This window comes from Aspergillus tanneri (assembly GCF_003426965.1).
Source record: "Aspergillus tanneri strain NIH1004 chromosome Unknown AapTan_6_pilon_pilon_pilon, whole genome shotgun sequence".
Classification (NCBI taxonomy): Eukaryota; Fungi; Ascomycota; class Eurotiomycetes; order Eurotiales; family Aspergillaceae; genus Aspergillus; species Aspergillus tanneri.
The window spans coordinates 1,164,284-1,182,370 of NW_022984633.1; the positions used below are offsets into that span (position 1 = coordinate 1,164,284).

General features: G+C 49.6%; 6 protein-coding genes across 6 annotated transcripts; 1 reads left to right on the forward strand and 5 right to left on the reverse strand.

Annotated features, from left to right (window-relative positions):
• Positions 1–501: 501 nt before the first annotated feature.
• On the reverse strand, positions 502–2,028 carry ATNIH1004_008422 (uncharacterized protein; the record flags this gene model as incomplete). Its single annotated transcript, XM_033573032.1, has 1 exon — positions 502–2,028. The coding sequence occupies one exon, from the start codon at positions 2,026–2,028 to the stop codon at positions 502–504; it is 1,527 nt and encodes a 508-aa protein (XP_033423584.1).
• A 1,987-nt stretch (positions 2,029–4,015) lies between these two features.
• On the reverse strand, positions 4,016–5,198 carry AOX1 (alternative oxidase; the record flags this gene model as incomplete). The annotated part of the gene is made up of 3 exons (XM_033573033.1): positions 4,016–4,526; positions 4,582–4,872; positions 4,936–5,198. The coding sequence occupies 3 exons, from the start codon at positions 5,196–5,198 to the stop codon at positions 4,016–4,018; spliced, it is 1,065 nt and encodes a 354-aa protein (XP_033423585.1).
• A 1,206-nt stretch (positions 5,199–6,404) lies between these two features.
• On the reverse strand, positions 6,405–6,633 carry ATNIH1004_008424 (acylphosphatase; the record flags this gene model as incomplete). The annotated part of the gene is made up of 2 exons (XM_033573034.1): positions 6,405–6,584; positions 6,628–6,633. The coding sequence occupies 2 exons, from the start codon at positions 6,631–6,633 to the stop codon at positions 6,405–6,407; spliced, it is 186 nt and encodes a 61-aa protein (XP_033423586.1).
• An 882-nt stretch (positions 6,634–7,515) lies between these two features.
• On the forward strand, positions 7,516–9,603 carry GUP1 (putative glycerol:H+ symporter (Gup1); the record flags this gene model as incomplete). The annotated part of the gene is made up of 4 exons (XM_033573035.1): positions 7,516–7,774; positions 7,839–7,906; positions 7,974–8,552; positions 8,605–9,603. 4 exons carry the CDS (start codon positions 7,516–7,518, stop codon positions 9,601–9,603), a joined length of 1,905 nt encoding a protein of 634 aa, XP_033423587.1.
• A 159-nt stretch (positions 9,604–9,762) lies between these two features.
• Positions 9,763–10,758, reverse strand: ATNIH1004_008426 (putative HIT finger domain protein; the record flags this gene model as incomplete). Its single annotated transcript, XM_033573036.1, has 3 exons — positions 9,763–9,770; positions 9,836–10,414; positions 10,494–10,758. 3 exons carry the CDS (start codon positions 10,756–10,758, stop codon positions 9,763–9,765), a joined length of 852 nt encoding a protein of 283 aa, XP_033423588.1.
• An 856-nt stretch (positions 10,759–11,614) lies between these two features.
• On the reverse strand, positions 11,615–17,936 carry DOP1 (cellular morphogenesis regulator DopA; the record flags this gene model as incomplete). Its single annotated transcript, XM_033573037.1, has 7 exons — positions 11,615–11,796; positions 11,857–11,973; positions 12,146–13,391; positions 13,442–17,383; positions 17,447–17,596; positions 17,651–17,775; positions 17,846–17,936. The coding sequence occupies 7 exons, from the start codon at positions 17,934–17,936 to the stop codon at positions 11,615–11,617; spliced, it is 5,853 nt and encodes a 1,950-aa protein (XP_033423589.1).
• Positions 17,937–18,087: the final 151 nt, after the last annotated feature.

The window sequence follows — 18,087 nt, forward strand, 5'->3', positions numbered from 1 at the left end:
ACGGAACGTCGTTTAATTTTCCCAGATCCCTGGAATTCATTCTGCACCGTCTGTCTGTATGTATATGTATGTATATGTATGTACACCCAATCTGCATGCTTCGTAGGCAGTTCCCACCTGGTCAATCAACCCATCGCGTTCGTAAACAGATTCCCTAAACCGGAAGAAATGCCTCCATCTGACCCGTATCTCCATCTCTCTGGACTGCAGAACCCTATAATAATAAATAAGGAAAAAAAAAAAGAAAAAGAAAAAGAAACTTAAGATAATAATGATAAAGAAATAAAATGAAATAAAATGTAGTATAATGAAATGGTGCAAAGAATCAAAGAAATTCAATTCCCACAGGAGTAAGGGGTATCTAAGGGTGGGCAGCAAACACAAACATAATAGCCAGAAATGTTAATCAACCATGTTCCTCATACGTGTTCCCAATCGTCGCGAACCTGTCCCTCTCTTCCTCCTTCTTTCATCCTCCCCTCCTTCGATTCCTAGCTGGAGTCACCCCTCCAATTCGTCCTCGTTCGGAGGCCTTGCGTCGTTGCTGCGGGCGGCTGCCTCCTGCCAGTCGCGTGTCAACTCCTGGCGCACGGCGTGACACCATGTGAGGAGGGCCTGGTCGAACTTCCTCCAGGCCTCGTCACTATTGCCCTGGACGACCCCCATCACGTCCAACTCCAGCTTGGTCTCCCACCGGATCTCCGCTGCCTTGACCCAGAATCGGAGATTTTCAGCACAGCGATACGGTTTTCCAACGTCCTCGTGGTACGTTTTGATCTCGCCGAAAAGCCGCTTGGACTTCCGCACTGCCTGGTTATGGATGAGGACTAGGTCGCGGCCATCCCGAAGCCGTGTAAGCAGGGCGGTGGGTAGTGAACCGTTCTCCGGGGCTGTCCAGAGGGGTAATGGCGCGTTGGAATCCATCAGGCTACGCAAGAAGCTTTCTTCGCGCTCCCGCTCCCGACCGGTCCAGTCGCCGCCGGTCCAGGTCCAGCTCTTTCGTTCGCTGGCTTCCTGCTTCTCCAGTTGGATCTCTTGGGCCAACATGGACCGGACGTTGGACATCCAGCCCAGAATGGATGATTGTTCATCCTCGCGGAGCCCCCCGGCAAAATTACGAGAAGCCCACCGCTTGAGGACTTCCAGGACATTGAACAACTCCTGTCGGATCTTCCACTCGCTTTTAATCGATGCCAGTCGCTCCGGACGCTCGTGAGCGGTGTAGTATATCTTGGCTGCGCGAATTGCAAGCGTGACCACATCCAAGATACGCATGCCCCGGATCTCTTGCCAACCCTGAGGGATACCCTCTGCGGGGGTGGAGGGCGGAGCGACATCGTCGGGATCCGCTACCCCCTCCGGCGAGAGACTAATCCGCGGCGGGTTCATGTCGGGAGGAGGCTCCTTCTGAGATCCGAGAGTCTCAATGCTCTTCTCGGCCTTATCCAACGCAGAACACAAATCCTTGCGCAGCGCGGCCAAGTCAGGAGGGGGAGGTATATAGTGCGTTTTGATACTATAGGTGCTCACGGTGGGAGGGAGCATCATCTCTTCGGCCTCCTCGATACCATCCTCCCCAAGATCCATAGCCTCCTCGTCCGTGGGGCTCTCCGTCAGATCGTCGATGAACCGTGCATTGGGAGTCATCAGCAATCTGGGAACCTCCTCTGGCTTCTTCTTTTTCCACTCCCGAGCATGCCCGCCTTTGCCATCCAACAGGCCAGTGCGGGCAAAGTAGTATTGTAGGTGGGCAATACTGCCCAGACTCATCACACTTTCTCGATTCTTCGCGGATTCTGCAAACTCCGCCCCCTGGGGTCGAATGTACCCCCGTCGTTTCGATGAGATGGAGACGGAAGATCGGGCATCGGCGGAGGTGGCGGACGAGGTTGACCGAGAGGATATGGTAGAAAAGATACGGTCTGGGGATGGACAGGAGGAGATGGCTGGTGTCGGGGAGATAGACGGGGAGGGCGAAGAAGTCCGGAGTGGAGGTGCCGCGACCTCTGACTCGATGGAATCATCCATTATGAAGGGAGATGGACTGCGTAGACTCATCCACAGATAGAGAGGGGTGGATGGAGCTCGATGGATGACAGCACTCGTAGGAGACAGGTCGTTATACTCTAACAAGAAGGACCAACCTTGGTGTCAGTGGGATATATCTCTTTCTTTCACACTCGACAGGGAAGGACTGCTGGTCGTCGGCTCGATAGCCGTTTTGGCGGCGACAAAAATAGAGAGGCGTCACGGGTGGAATTGAGGATGACTGATCGATCGACGAGAGAATAATCTTGGAAGTTCGAAAGGGGGGCGTTTTTTTTCCCACTAAAGGGGGAAGCGGGTCGATAGTCCAGGAGCCAGCAGGTTGGCCATGGTTCATTAATTAAGGATATGGACCTCCCGCGGTATTAATAGAAAAAAGCCTACGTTTCTTTTTTCTGCAGCCGGTGCCCCTGAGAAAGAAATCGCTTGCATGTGCCTGGCGGACTCTTTGTCCCGACCCTGTCATCTCAGGACGCTCTTCTGCTTCGACTTCTTCGTTCTTCTCCTCCTCATTTTCTCCTGACGCTCCACCTGTCCTGTGTACACTTTGCCGTTCTCGGTCTAGCTCTCCCCCGTGCCTGGCGGCCCCGCGTTTGGACCGGATGACATAATCGAAGTTAACCTCAAACCAGGATTTCGTGCCTCGGTTGGTGGAAGCTTCATCTCCTGCTACCATGGTTGCAGTGAAACGCTTTATACTGCTACTCAGGGACCTCACGAAATCTTTAATCGGCACACCTTCGCCGTTCGCTCAATCCCTCAGGTCAGAACACCGCTACTATGCCATAGAGTGACGCCCTGCGAGAACAGGAGAGCCCCGCAACGGAAAGACCCCTAAGCTTCCCAGTAAATCGGGCTCTAAAATCCCTGTTCACCAGCTTACCAGCCTTGGCGGTAGGGTGATAGTGCCTTCAGTATTTGAGTTTTGAAACAACTTTGAACCTCTTTCGGCCCATCAACGAAGACAGCTATTGAGGTAGACACCGGGAGGAGGTGAAAGACACTTTTGTGACTAGTTGAGATGCTTACGCCAAATAAGTCTAGGGCAAGTTTTCTCTCGCCTTTTGCCTCGTCGGGTTCTCCCAACATACCTTAAGCGAATACGCATATCACTGAAATTTTGACGCCTGCATCTAGGACAGGATCGTTTCCATCCAACTCGGGAGACTGGTTCACAAATGCTCAAGCCACAGCGGTCTAGGTTGAATCATCATCCACAGCTTGGATAGGTTGATGATCATGAACCTGACTACTTGTCTTTCCGATGTCCAAATATGGCCAATCAAGATCAGGATGCGAACACTTTTGAGACGACCATCCACATGCTTGGAGGGCTTTTGTCTGCCTAAGTCTTGTCCACTCTGCTTCCAGACGTTTCATCTCGGCGGGACTATATTCACCTGTCCAAAGTAGTCGATCTGGCAGATCGAGTTCTCGGCGCATATGAGTCCAGATCAGGGATTCCATTTGCAAGTGCCAACACTGAGACCGGCAAGGGCTTCCATCTCGCGCAGACGATGGAACGTCTTCAACGGCTGAGACCAGATTTATGCAGGGGAGAGTTTAGTATTGAAAAACTAATATTAACCTTTTTAAAAACTCTCTATAGAGCTCTATAAATTAGACGCTTCTAAATGAACGGCTCTATAATTAGTAGATGTCAATATTTCCGAGATACACCAGGCTATTGCTTTTTAGTCCCGTGAGCTTAATAAAAGAGTCCCGCAGACTTGAACACAACCATTAACGTTGAACACGTGGTTTGATGATCAGACTAGATGTAAAGATGAATCTCAATGAGGGGAGTACAACCGATTGGAAAGATTACATCTAACTATGTATACATGAATGATACGTTCAAATGCGCTTTATACCCCGACAGGTTGAACCAGCAACCGGATTGCACACCCTAAACGCCATGCTGACTGTTCACAAACGAGGAAAAGAAGAAGACAGATGGATGTCTATCCTAGATCACCTCGTCTCGCTCCCACCCCGTGGCTTTCAAATTTTCAATCCCTTTCCCGGGATGAGGCTTGGTCGGGTCTTTATACTTGGCAGCATATGGATTGGGATCTGCCCCTTGGTGCAAGTTGCCCAATGTGTGGTTTACCTCTCGGTGTTTGGCCTCGTCTGCTCGGACGTACAGGAGGAGGTCCTTCATACTGCGCTGTCCCTCGGGCATTTTCCAGTATTGCACAGCAATCTCGGGGGCTTCCAGTTTCTCCCATTCGGGCAACTTGCCGCTCTCGATGTCTTTGATCGCTCGCGAATAGGTGAGGACGGCTTCCTCTTCCAGATACCCGACGAATCGATGGCAGATCCGGGGGGATAGGAGATAGGAAATGAAAAAGCCGTTGAAGAACACCCCTTGGGCCCCGAGAACCATGAGGCGCATGAACCATCCCGGCTCCGCAAGCTTGAGGAAGGTGAGCAAATGCATCCGCTCATTATATGCCTCTTCCAATAGGGTCTCAATCCTAGAGTATAGTTAGCTAGATATTAAATTCTACCGAGCGTACAACGTGCACCTACCATCCATTATCCCGCTTCATCCGTCGCAGACTCCTCAAATGTCTCAACATCCCTCCCACCATACCAGGCACTCCCGCGACGCTTTCCAGGAAGATGAACCGGGTGAGCCATTTCTGTTCGGTCATTTGGAACTTAGTTTCGTTCTCCTTGCCTGCCGGGGCATGGCGGTATCCAGTGACCAAATCCATACCCCATCGCAGCAACCGCACCGTGCCCAGAGCGACCCAGTCGGGCCAGTCCTTTGCTTGTCGATGGGCGACTGTGACTTGCTGCATCTGTTCTTCGGTGTAGCTGTAGGTAGCATTAACGTTAAAATCACGTTCCATCTAGGGAAATCAGATAGGATTAGCATACACAGGATGGACCCATGCGGTTTCCATCTCTTTGATATGAGGCGCATCGGGAGGGGGGAAGAATTCTTTGATTTTCGATTGCGGAGTGGTCGAGATAAACCGTTTGGCGTCCGTCTGATGGCGATGTGTCGTGGCATACAAGGGACTCCCCCGTCGTAACCCCGCTGTAGCAACAACACTCGTGTATCCTCGCAGGACAATGTGCAATTGTGATTTTGGGAAGCAGGCGGCCCGAATGGGCACTGTGGCCGTTAACGTGTTCATCCTGGTTGATATAATGTCAATAGACAACTGGTCAATCTCAAATGCTTTCAGCTACCGTAGTAGAAGGATTGGTAAAAGATATTGCATATGAAGGAAATTCTTTGTTATATCTCTGAACGCGGAACTACAGGCAAATGCCTACCACTTCCGGCGCCTGCCATATTTATACCAACGTACGAACCCAATTTTTTCAATCCAATCCAGACACCGATGGTTATGGTAGAAATCGGAATCACACCGGGACCAAACAGAGAAGAATGACATAGAGTTATCGGGGCTGGATCCGGCGAAGAATCTGCTCAAGGGGCGGCTGACTACCTCCTCCGGTTCCAGACGGACAGAAGTAGAACCTAGAAGTCAAAAGCAAAGCCTTGCGGGTCCCCGAAGGAATCATTGCCTTAAAGAGTTGGTTATTCGACGCCCTAGAATTTACATCGAAGTTACCACAATGCAGATCCTGTTGGGATGCATGTATCTGACTTCCACCGTCCAAAATACTCTCCTTCAAAATCTCCTCTGCATACGACTGGTGCCCATCATCGCAGTCGAACTGGAAGCAACTCCAACGTGCTCCCCATTATCTCTATGGGCGCAGACAATCTGAAGCTGTTTTCGGTGTAAGTTCGTATATTTCACGTGAATACAAGTCGCGTAATTTAGGGAAACTCAAAGGCCGGCCATGTGACTCCGGGGGAAGTCGGGTTGGAGTCTCGTCTGAGTCAGAAAACAGATGCCGAAGAAAAATCGGGTTCCCTTCGGGATCGTCCATTTGTTTTCGTGCCTGAGATTCTCGTGGGCAGAGAGGAATAGCGTTTATTCTTACGTCACGATTAATCGTTCTAGCGTTTTGACGTCTCTGGCTTTGTTTGGTGGACAAGTCCCCGAGCCATACTCGGTATATCCGACCGTACAGAGTATATAGAGCAGTTCCGGGCTCTTGGAGCCGGCCGAGAGATCTACATAGTATGATACTCCATCAGTATCTTTTATGCTCAGATTTTTACGTATATTCTTGGAGACATTGTACTTGCTATGTCATTGGAACTGCCCTAGCCTTCTACGGTTGATATTATTCCGTTTTATTATATTTAATACATTCACTTCATTTGGTTCCGATCATTTGTCCCATTTGTCCCATTTGTCCCATTTGCCCCATTAACCCATTAATGCAACTCACGACATAACCTTCTCCAGAGGAACAACCCATCAGCCTGTGGCATTAAACGTTGACTCTGACGTCCGCTTTACGCCGAACAAACCCTCTCCTTCTTGCGGTGGAATCTCTTTCTTTTCCAATTTGACGACGTGCGCGAGTCGCGGTCCGTTGTTGATTTCTTTCACGAGTTCCTGGATGGCCTCGTCCGGCCCTTGAGCCTCACCCTCAACCTGTTGAATGTCTCAGTGCCTGCAATAACCAGCGCATACTAACAGTCATGGACAGAAAAACAAGGTCGATGGATCTGTCAAGGAAATGAAATATGCACACCCTTCCGCAGTGGGTGTTCTTCACCCAGCCTTTTAGGCCATATTGGACTGCCCGTTTCTGTGTAAAATCACTGTCGACTCGAAATGAGCACGAATTGTGCTGTGGAAGTGACGGTGGAGCGTCTTACCGAAATCCGACACCTGAATGACGTGTTGACAATAAGTAAGATGGATATTTAACACAGGAGCCGTGGTGCATAGTATCTCCCATTCTCAAGGTCTGCAGATGAAGCACTTGCCTTGTACAGTGCCGTGGACTTTAAATGCAATCTGCATGCATATCAGCAAGATAACTCGATAAGCAGCTGGGAAGGTGGGGTTGAAACTGCATAGGGGAGCGGAAGCAGAAGCATACTCGTTTCTCAGCCATCTGATTTCTATATCCGAGAAGTATATTTTATCCCAGGGAACCCACGATATCGATCGTTTTGATTGTAGAGCAATAGAATGATGTCAGGCAATAACTAGAGGCAATCTCGATGAGTCAGCGGACAGGCTGCTCGATATGGACTTGTGCTACAACAGCCAATCACCGACAACGATTTTCACTTAGTCAGCAACTGCAAACGAATAGAATAGAGATGTATTCTTCAATTCAACATTATACAAAGATGTATTAATATTCTCTCTCATTGGAAGTATTACAAGGTCTATACACCTCTGTACAAGAGGCAATGTCTATCAATTCAGCGTGTGCCAACTGCTAGTCTCGTTGACCTTCAACCCAGTCTCCGCCCCTGAGCTGATCACGAACCGGGAAGTTGGCTCTCCGCAATAACCACTGCCCTTCGTGCTTCTACAAGGCACTCGGCCGTGTCATGCTGGGTTGAGAATGACTCTCACATCTTTTTCCCGGCTGCGGCAGCTGTACTCTCTAGATACATTGGATACCAGACTAACCGTGTCTGCTACGACTCCGCTGAAAGCTGCTGCTGACACGCGACCTGCCACTGCGAAAGATCCCCGCGCTCAGGCAATCGCCAACGGTGCCTCGCCCTCGAAATGGCGTACTCCCGAGTTTTACGTCTATTATTTGGTCTTTCTCGTCGCCGTGCCACTGATGTTCAAGGCGGTGGTTGAAGTGTCTCAGGGTATATATTCTCAATCTTACGCACTAGAACATCGGAACAGCTTGTGTTGATGGAAGCAATGCAGAAAGCCATCCTAGTTACTCGTCATATGCCGATTTGCTGTCGCCTGGTTGGGTGCCTGGTCGTAAAGTGGTATGCTTCACTTCCCTGTCTTCTCAATGGAGCCAAACCCCTGCTAACGATCGTGTTTTCTGGACAGGACAACTCGGACACCCAATACTCTACCTTCCGCGACAATACACCCTATCTTCTCGTGCTCTTGGTTGTTCATCCGTTGCTTCGCCGTGCATACGATGCCTTTATCCACCCCACCGATACCGGAGCCGTTTCTTCGAAATCTAACGTTGTTGTACCCGGGGAGGCACGTCTGAACCAGCGGATACGCTTCGATTACGGCTTTGCCCTAATATTTATAATCGCGCTTCATGGCGTGTCGGCGGCCAAAGTTCTCCTCATACTATATGTCAATTATAAGATCGCCAAATCTCTCCCTCGAGAATATATTCCCGCTGGTACGTGGGCATTCAACATCTGCACTTTATTTGCCAATGAGCTCTGCGGCGGTTACACTTTCGAGCGAATCGCATCATTGCTTATGGCAAGAACAAATGGTACGGGGGAAGATACGCCATTGATTTTATGGGGTCGGTCCATTGATGGCTTTGGGGGCTTAATTCCACGATGGGAAATCCTTTTCAACATAGCGGTTCTGCGATTGATCAGCTTCAACATGGATTACTACTGGAGCCTTGATTACCCAGCCGCAAGCGCCCTTGAAGTAAGATTGATATCCATTTGGCCCAATTATGAGAATGTCTAACAACCATAAGAAGAAGCAGGTTGATCCAGCCTCACTGTCAGAGCGTGATCGTGTCAGTATTCCTGCCGAGCCGTCTGCATTCAATGGACGGAATTACGTCGCCTACGTCCTCTACGCGCCTTTGTATCTGACGGGCCCCATTTTGACGTTTAACGACTATATCTGCCAGCAAAGATTTGCACCCCCGTCGATTACCATAACTCGCACTGTTCTTTACGGAGTCCGATTTTTCCTCACGTTGCTTTCCATGGAGCTGATCCTTCATTACACCTATGTCGTAGCCATCTCCAAAGCATCTCCGAACTGGGCACTGTATACACCGTTCCAACTTAGTATGCTGGGTTACTTCAACTTGCATATTATTTGGCTAAAGCTTTTAATCCCGTGGCGCTTGTTCCGCCTTTGGGCCCTGATCGACGGGGTTGACCCTCCAGAGAACATGGTCCGATGCGTGTCCAACAATTACTCTGCATTTGCATTCTGGCGTGGCTGGCACCGCTCCTTCAATCGCTGGATCGTACGCTACCTCTATGTGCCCCTTGGCGGGGGAAGAGGGCCTGCATCCTCTGGCGGCAGCAAGCTCGCGTCGGCACTTTATGTAAAAGCGCGACAGATCTTCAACTTCCTCGTTGTGTTCACCTTCGTGGCCCTCTGGCATGACATCAACCTGCGTCTGCTCATGTGGGGATGGCTCATCACGCTCTTCTTTCTGCCGGAAGCTATTGCCACTATTCTCTTCCCTGCTCGTAGATGGCGCTCCCATCTAACTGCCTATCGTGTTATCTGTGGTGTCGGCGCCGTTGTGAACGCTCTGATGATGATGATCGCCAACCTAGTCGGGTTTGCATTGGGCATCGATGGACTGAGAGGTCTGTTAGCAGAGATGCTGGGGTCTTACTCCGGTATTGCGTACCTTGGCATTGCCTGTGGTGCCCTATTTGTCGGTGTGCAGACAATGTTTGAAATCCGTCAACAAGAGGCGCGGGCGGGCATTCACTTGAAATTCTGATCTATTCAACACATTGATACATAGCATATTCATTTATAAAATCAATCTTCTTTTCCCATAACATAGAACCGTGGGTATATAGTTACAAACACACACCAAGGCAGGAACTCTGCCCATTCAACCTAGAAGAAAGCCCCGCATCTCGAATCCTCATGCACCTTATAACACTCCAGTCCACAGGTCCGCAAGTGACAATTCTTGCACCGAATCTTCCCCCAGTACCCACACATACAGCAAAAATACCGCGGCGCCTTCACTATAAGAGGAAGACTAGCCCGCGACGCATTATACGACAGCGGCGGCTCCGCCAGAAGCGCTTGCATGATACGTTCCGACGGCACAGAGGGGACATATGATCGAAGCAGAGGGTCATTATCATGTTCGGATTTGATGAGACGGTCGGTATCTTCTGGTTCGGTTTCTGGTTCGGTTTCTTGGTCGGGTTCGGTATCGGCCGGGGTACGAGACCCATCCTTTTTCTTCCCTGTGTCCTGAGGCCCCGTGGTCGCTGCCACGGCGGGGGTGGTTGAAGTCCGCGCCGACGAAAACCGAGTGGACGATTGTTTCTTCGGGCGCGCAGTCTCAGGTTTCGGCGTGGTAGTAGTAGTGGTAGTAGTAGTAGTAGTGGCGGGTGTGGAACTGCGTCTTAACGAGGAAGGTTTCGAGACTTTATGAAGAAACGGACGTGACGGGGGGTTCATAGTCTGTGTAGCCTGCGCCAGTGCAGCTTCTTCATCGTCCAGGTAATTCCGGAACGTCTTTTGAGATTGTAAAATACGCCGGACATTGGAGGTGACTTTTCCTCTTGTTCCTATTTTATTCCCAGTGTTAATTAGCTTGTTATACTATAAAATAGATGACCTTAATGGGCGCAAGAGAGAAATATATACCTCTCCCGGCAGTATCCTTTTGTTTGGTAGGTATAGGGATGTGAACATCTCTGTGATTCTCACGATCTAGTTCAGCTAGATGTCGAACAATGGCATTAGTCTGTCGGGACGAGAGATCGGTGCGCCCGGGGTCGCGGATTCCGCGTTTTCTTCCGATGGCGGGCGTGATGGCTGCTTTGGCTGGGTCGAAGCCTCGATCGGGGACATAGGTCCACCCCGGAGTGAGATGGGTGGATGAATTGGGAAGCACTTCGACGTGATACATAGGGATTTGACTTGCTGAGGGAGACACTTATGAAGAAGACAATAGGTGATGATTGAGGGGGCAAAGAGATGGATGGTGTTTGCACTGTTTGCAACGGCAATATATTAATGACGCTACTGGCAGCCTAATCAAGGGAGAGGACAAGAATAGGATGGCTTAGGTCATTTGGATTCTTTGGACTAGGAATTTATCATACATATATGAAATGATATGAGAAAGAGAGGATAGCTGGAAATTTCGGCATCTCAACGCTCATCCGTATACTAAAGATCTCTGCATGCATAAAATAGAACAGTATACTAGAGATGCAGAAATCATAGCGGAAAGAGGATATGGTAGAATGTTTATTTTACTAGCTATAATAGGCTCACTTTTTCTTTTGAAGCTGGTCCACTTTCGATTCCAGTTCACCGATGTAAGTCTGTATTTTCTGCGTTGCCGTTTGGAGAGCCTGAGCATGAATTAGTGGGAGAACCCAACCCTCAAATGATATGTAAAATTGACGGGCAATAGGATGACTCTAGGTTCTCATTCTCAAGAGAAAATACGGGTGTAGAGGCTTGTCTGCGGCTGGATAAGCTCCCTAAAGGAGAACCCAACCGACCGAGAGGATGAGGATAAGACACAATACAGAGTGATCAAGAAAGACAAGGTCAGCAAAGAGCAAATATAGTGAACCTACATTGATATCTTCTGTCAACATTTCATTCGACACTCTGTATTCTCCCAGTATATAATAATACACGGAAGCTCCCGCAGCGAGCGTTCCGGCAAGAAAACCCACCACTCTACAGAACAAGTCAGTCAGTTCCCAGAAGACATATGGGGGAATCATTCAGACGCATGTTTCGCAAACCTACCCTCCACGAAATGCCCCTATGGGCTTTTTGGCAGGTAGTGACGAGCTTGTGAAGTTCCTCATGGACGGGGAGGTTGCGAAGCTCCGCGTGGAAACAAACCCGCGCGTCATTGCGGCGGAACGCAATGTAGGCAGAGCTGTCTTCCAGACATACATAGTCAACAGAGATTGATGAGTCACTGGTATCAGGCAGTTAGAGCCATATGGGGAATAAAACAATTGCGTCTGAGGATTCCTACCGATTGGAGAATACGAGGAAGTTGGCGATGGCGAAAGGGCCGTGACGTTGACGTTTCCCGTTTGAGGCGAAGCGCCCTCGGGTCGATCCGGCCAATCGTCACGGGGTTTCCATGGAACTGTAGCCGATCAACTACAGAAGAAAGCATCGCAACCAAGCAATATTATATAGTACAGACCGGTCATACATGTCAATATAAACACAGAGACACGAAAACGCCCAAAAAAAACTGTCAAACAAGAAAGAAAAAGAAAGAAACAAACAAAACAACGCTCAGTTGGCCATCGTACTTTCATTAAATAGGTCCGCCAGCAGATCATCTTGACATACTTCCGAACTCGGGCTTCCCATACGATACGTGCTCTCAAAGGCATGAATACTAAGCTGTCCAAACCATGGCCGGAGCACCCGCTCGATAATCTCGTCTTTGGCCGTCTCGCGGATCCAATCCGCCGTAAGACCCGGACGTTTCATGCCATCGTCGACCTCGGCCGGATGCGTTGGTGTGTGAGGGGACGTGGCCCCTCGTACTCCCAAGCTTTGGGAGACCTCATCGGCAAGCGCCATCGACTCCCATCGTTCAGGGGGGTAGATGGCGTCAATTGTGTCGGTGACGTAGAGCCATTCGAGGAGCTGGAAGTCATCGGGCGCGAGAACGAGCAGCGTATCCAGAAGCTTGCACGCTTGTAACAGTGAGTATGGGTTATATACCTCTTGCTGGGACCCGAGAGGTATGGCCGCCATGGCTTCCTGTAGCTCAGTGTTAATAATCGGCCAAAACGGGGCCAACGTATTGGTTGAGGTCTTAAGAGTGAGTGCTCGAAGGACCATGAATATCTCAGCCCGTGTATTGGCCGATGGCGAGGACGAGCTAGTGGCCCCAAGTAGGTCTTCCAACTTTTGCAGAAGTCCCGGTAGTTCACCAACGAAATAGTCATTATTTGCAGACAATATAAGGAGGGCAATCCTTCGGAGGTTTAACTGCGCTTTCCGATCAGCATCCAACCGCGCAGCAGATGCTCCTACACCAAACATGATTCCTGCAGTACTTGGCGGAGGGAGACGTGACATCAATTCAGATAGTCGATCCTTATCAGCGATGACCCATTGGCGTAATAGGTCCATCCAGCCGTCTTTTACTACGTTAACCTGAGAGCCAAAGAATCGAGGGTCGTTGAAAGCATCCGAGATGTCCTTCTTCCAAACCTTCGCCGCAGTAGGAGCCTTCGCTATATGCTGCAGGAGTGCCATGAAACTGCAGTTGACGTTGTTTGGGAAAAGCCGCGACCGCAAAAGTGGACCAATCACATTGGTCGATATGCCGGACACCGCTGAGTTAATGCGGTCCGAGTCACCCAAAGTTGTGGTGAACGCAGGCATAGAGAGGGAAAGAATGCTCAGCATATCATCCGGTCCAACATGAAGGATAGACGAATGATCCTGATCCACAGATGCCCGGCCCATGACGCCAGATTCCTGAGATAGTCCCATGGGTTTGATCGTGAAAATAGCCGTCAGCAAACGCAGTAGAACGTCCTAAAAGCAGTTAGTGCATGGTCTTCTTCCATCATCGAAGGATACTGTACTCCAAGCTCCCTTCGCATCCGCCGGTCATCACCAAAGCTTGTATTATCCAATTTGGCTCCAAGGATGGCGGCAAACTCTACCAAGCGTGGGAGAATTTGTCTATGTGGAAAGGGATTGCTGAGCACGTCGCGTAAGAAAGTAGTGCAGTCAGCCCAAATTTCGTCCAATACGTCGTCATCAAGGGACCGGGCGTAAGTCACAAGGAAACATGCCAACTCGGACTCGGTAAGAGAAGAGGATAAGGTAGATTTACGGCTGGGGTCCAGCGCTGAAGGGTTAGTTCGGGTATATATTGCGTTAAAGACCGCCGGTATCGTGATTTTAGGTCGAGACCCATCAAGAGTATGAACAAGGCTGAAGATGAGGGACGAAGTATCAGGATCGGACTTTGTCCACATTTCCACCAATGTCTCCAGGCATTCCAGAGCCTCAGCAGTGAAGAGATGCTCAAGGATTCGCCGAGACCGGTTCCTCATGCGCAATGATGTATACTGGAAAGACGCAAGCGATTCTGCATCTTGGGGTAAAGTGCTTCTTTCCACTGCCCCCCAGGACCAGATCGAAAAGCACAAGCGCACGGCATCTTGAAAGCACAGCAATACGGTAAGTCTATTGTTTGCCGCCGAGGACCGTGTATGATTAGGGTCCGACGAAAAAACACCTGATACCATGGTCCCAAAGAACCCAGGAGTCTGGTCGGGGCTTTTGGCAGCCGGCGCATTCGTTTCCTCAAGAAGAAGACGCTCATGAGCTGTGGCAATGCAAGTCTCCAGCCCAGCAAGCAAAGCAATGGTGGCATGTTCTGAGCAATCCTCACGCCACTTTATCGTCTGTTTGAAGGCAAGTTGAAGGCTGGCATAGGAGAGTTGGATCTCCTTGCAGAAGCATTCCACTAACATAAGGAGGATTTGAAAAATAGATCCTGTGTACAATGGGAGAACCTCGCAGAGCAACATGGCCCATCTCTCCACAATTTCCCTAGAGTTGGGTGAGCTGATGCCCTTGAGAAGGCAATCAAGAAGGCGCTGAGGGGGTTGGGGCAAAGCCGGTAGCACAGGCGACTTGTCGGCTTTGTCACTCGTAAAAGACAAAATCGACGGACTAGTCAAGCGTTCTCGGGAACTAGCCCTTTGATGCTTTTGCCTTGGATGAGGTGGAGGTAGGTATGCCTGAGCAAAGCGGACTTTTAGTGTAGCAAGAAGCGTGTCAATGAGTGCTCCTTGTATAGCGATGCTGCCTCCTTCATCAAGCACGAGTAAAAGCCGATCAACAAGATAAGTGTCAATCCCTGAATCAGCAATTCTTTCCGCTCCAGGACCTAGCAGAAGCTGGCGCACTACTAGAAGGGCAGTTTGCTGCAATTTGATCTTTTCGGGGCCTGGTTTATCGGCATCCATCTTTTCCCCTCTAATTACCTTCAAGGCATCTTCAAAGATAGTGAAGTGCAGACTTTCAGCTTCGGCCCCATCCTCCGAGGCAGAAGAGCCCTTGCGCATTTCAATGTGTGACAGCGTATGGGTCAAAAGAGCAGCCCAGCCATTGTGAGAAATTGCACGTAGTGTGTTATAAATCGTGTCTAGCAGATAGTTGCCTTCTTTATAGTCATCGGGAGATATGGTAAAGTTCTCCAAGTTAGTATCAGAGGAGTCTGCCGGCACGAGTAGATGTTCAAGCCTCGAAACCAATATGAGGAAAACTTTATGTATCGACGACAAATCTTGAAGCCACTGTTGCACCAAGTGAGAAGCCTCGCTTGGGCCCTGAGATAGCAAATCCAAGACAATGAAAAGAGGACGCTCCAGCATTGAAGACTGATATGATATGAGTGGCAGCGTCAAATCGCTCCTTTGCTTCGGTGGAAGATCATATGTGCCATGGTTGCTGTGATTCCATAGAACAAAATACCTCCCGATCTGCTCTTCTGACGATAGGTGGCGGGATCTGACTGACGATGTGTCGATCATCAGAGACGTTATAGCAGCCTCGACTACATGATCAGGCCAAGTGACTGAGTGCAGATGCCACAAACTACGCACTGCCTCAACATGGTATTTCGGATTTAACGGTGAAAGGAATTGCCAAAGTTGCTTCACAAGTAACGGGATCAAATCAGTGAGGTCTTCGTAGCTGATATAGAAGCCAGGGTTATGTATAGAATATAGGCTTGTTACTGCAGATGCAATTGTGGAGGTAGATGAGAAGGACGTAGTAGACGGTTCGGCTTGGTCGAGTTTAGTTCGGTTGCAAATTGCCAGGTAAAAGCGCCTATCGCGCAATATGCGAGATTTTGGTAGTTTTCTTAACAAAATTATAAAAAGGTTGACTTTTTCATGAATTGACGTCGTGACGTTCTGGCTATCCAAAGCGGATATGGCGAGTTCATGGGCCTTCCCGATGATAAGCCCTCCAACGACCCTGGGGACGAAAGGTAGTGGTGGTAGGTCGAGGCTACCTTTGCTTTTATTATAAAATTCGTGAATCTTGTCAAGGATCTCGGTGTCGTCGAGGTGGGAGGCGGATGTTTTATCCATTCCCTTCTCGGGTGCAGACTTCTTTGCGAAGGCCCTTTCTGTAAGTAGTCCTGTCAGAGAGGTCATGACCTTCAACAGACTGCTGGACAAAGATTGCAACTGGTCGTCTGCCATGGCGGACCAGCCCTCCTGTGATAGTTCGCGCATTTTGATAAGGGCCGAAAGTGTCAGGAGTGGAACATGAGTAAGTACCATGTCTTCTTCCCGTACATTGAAGTTCTCCAAGATGAAATGAGTAAGCTTCAGGTTGTTCAAGACCCGCTCATACTTCTGAAGCAGTTCACCTGGTTTCCAGTCTATCAAGTGCAAAAGGTTGGAGAAAATAATACCGCTTTCGACTCCATCGAAGAAAGCACTGGCGCTGCGGAAGACCTCGTCAAATTGGTTCTTTGAAGATACCGATTCGAAAGCTTGAACGCTTCGGATGATTGGGAGAAATACTGCAGACACAATGCATCCACCAACTTCCCATCGGTCCATCAAGGAAAGGGATATCCGGAAGGGCCTTGTTTTCTCCGAAGGTACGTTCGTATCATGTTCTATCATCTGGAGGAGACCTCCTACTAGTGGTTTCAACCCGAAGCGAGTAAAGTGCTCAGATTGTGAAATCTCTTGACCGTCGGTCGCAGGCACGGGTTTTTCAGACATCGAGTTGCGAGCTTCGAAAGACGTTCTGTCATTGGCAGGTTCAGGCCCCAAGAGCCAGGCCCATAGTCTCCTATTTAGACTCATGTCCCTTCGAGCAACCACGCCAACCGCGGCCATGGTTAGCTGTTGAAGATCACTTTCTGTGATTCGAGTCTGTAGAATTGGCGAGCTAAGTGGTAGGTGTGTCACGAGCAAGTCAAGGAAATTCCGTTGGACAAGGACCTGGTCGTCAGATAGCCCAGATGCGAAACAACGGATAAGTAATCCTGGTTCAGGCGACACCACGGAATCAGCTGCCACTAGTACATCCTGTGGCAGATAGTAGGTGTCGCTAGCCTCATTATTATTGGGTCTACGGTCTGTAATGCCTAACTTTGGGAGATAGCGATTCAAGTAAGCCAAAACGCCCGAACGCCTGCTGGGACTAGTGATCGACGCAAGGAACAAACATTGCCAAAAGTATTGGCCACTTGAGCTTGTTTCCATGTCAGTCTTGTGAGTGTCCATTTGACTAGCGATTTCGCGGAATTTGTTGACCAGTCGGAGCGTGGGCTCGAAGTCATCACTCGTCTCCTCTTCCAGACCCGGTAGAAGGGCCAAGATGATCGCCTTCAAGGCAGGACGGATGGCCCATGGCTCCAGGCTACAGATATATGTCTCTACCAGGGACAAGAACAACGGCCGCACTGTAAGGGAGGCGAATGTCAGAGTAGGGGCAATGCCGGGTAGGTATAGAGGTAAATCTTGCGACAGTCCTTCGGACTAGTATGCGAACCCAAGAATTAGCCGATATGCTCCCAAACCAACTCTTTCGGAATCCCCAACCTTTATCAGACCAAATATGTATGTATAAACTTCAAGTGCCTTCTGGTGGACACCAGATGGTAATGACGGCTTCATACATTGAGCCAGTCGTTTCGCAACAAGAACCTTGTGAGGAACTATAGGTAAATCAGGAGGGTGGGATTGGAGAGTCTAAGAATCAATTCGTTAGCAGAACATCGACCGATTGTGTACACTATATCCTACCTTCAATAGTCGACTGAGAAACGAGATGTAATCCGCCCATTCCTGCAAGGCTGTATCAAACAACGACAGGGATCGTTCGACGCTCGACGCATAGCGACGATAATTTTTATCCTTCCGTAGCGGCTCTAGATAAGACAGTCAGTGCTGTATCAGGGTCACCCACAACGTGACAACGTCAATAAATGTATCTCAGACCTTCTTTCCCTCGTAGGCGGGACCGCGTCAGAGAGCTCTCGGAGCTGGCGGGGGAGTTCGACCTCGGAAACGAGCTTGGATCAAGGCTCATGGTGCGAATATCGGATAATGAACGATGGAACAGGTATTAATAGGCCGTTCTCCATCACATTTCGCTCATTAGTTGTAGTTGTTGCGGTTGAGATGCACGAGCTGGTCAACGTTGCGACGTGAAGCCACGAAGCCGCAAGGGGAGGCGGAGG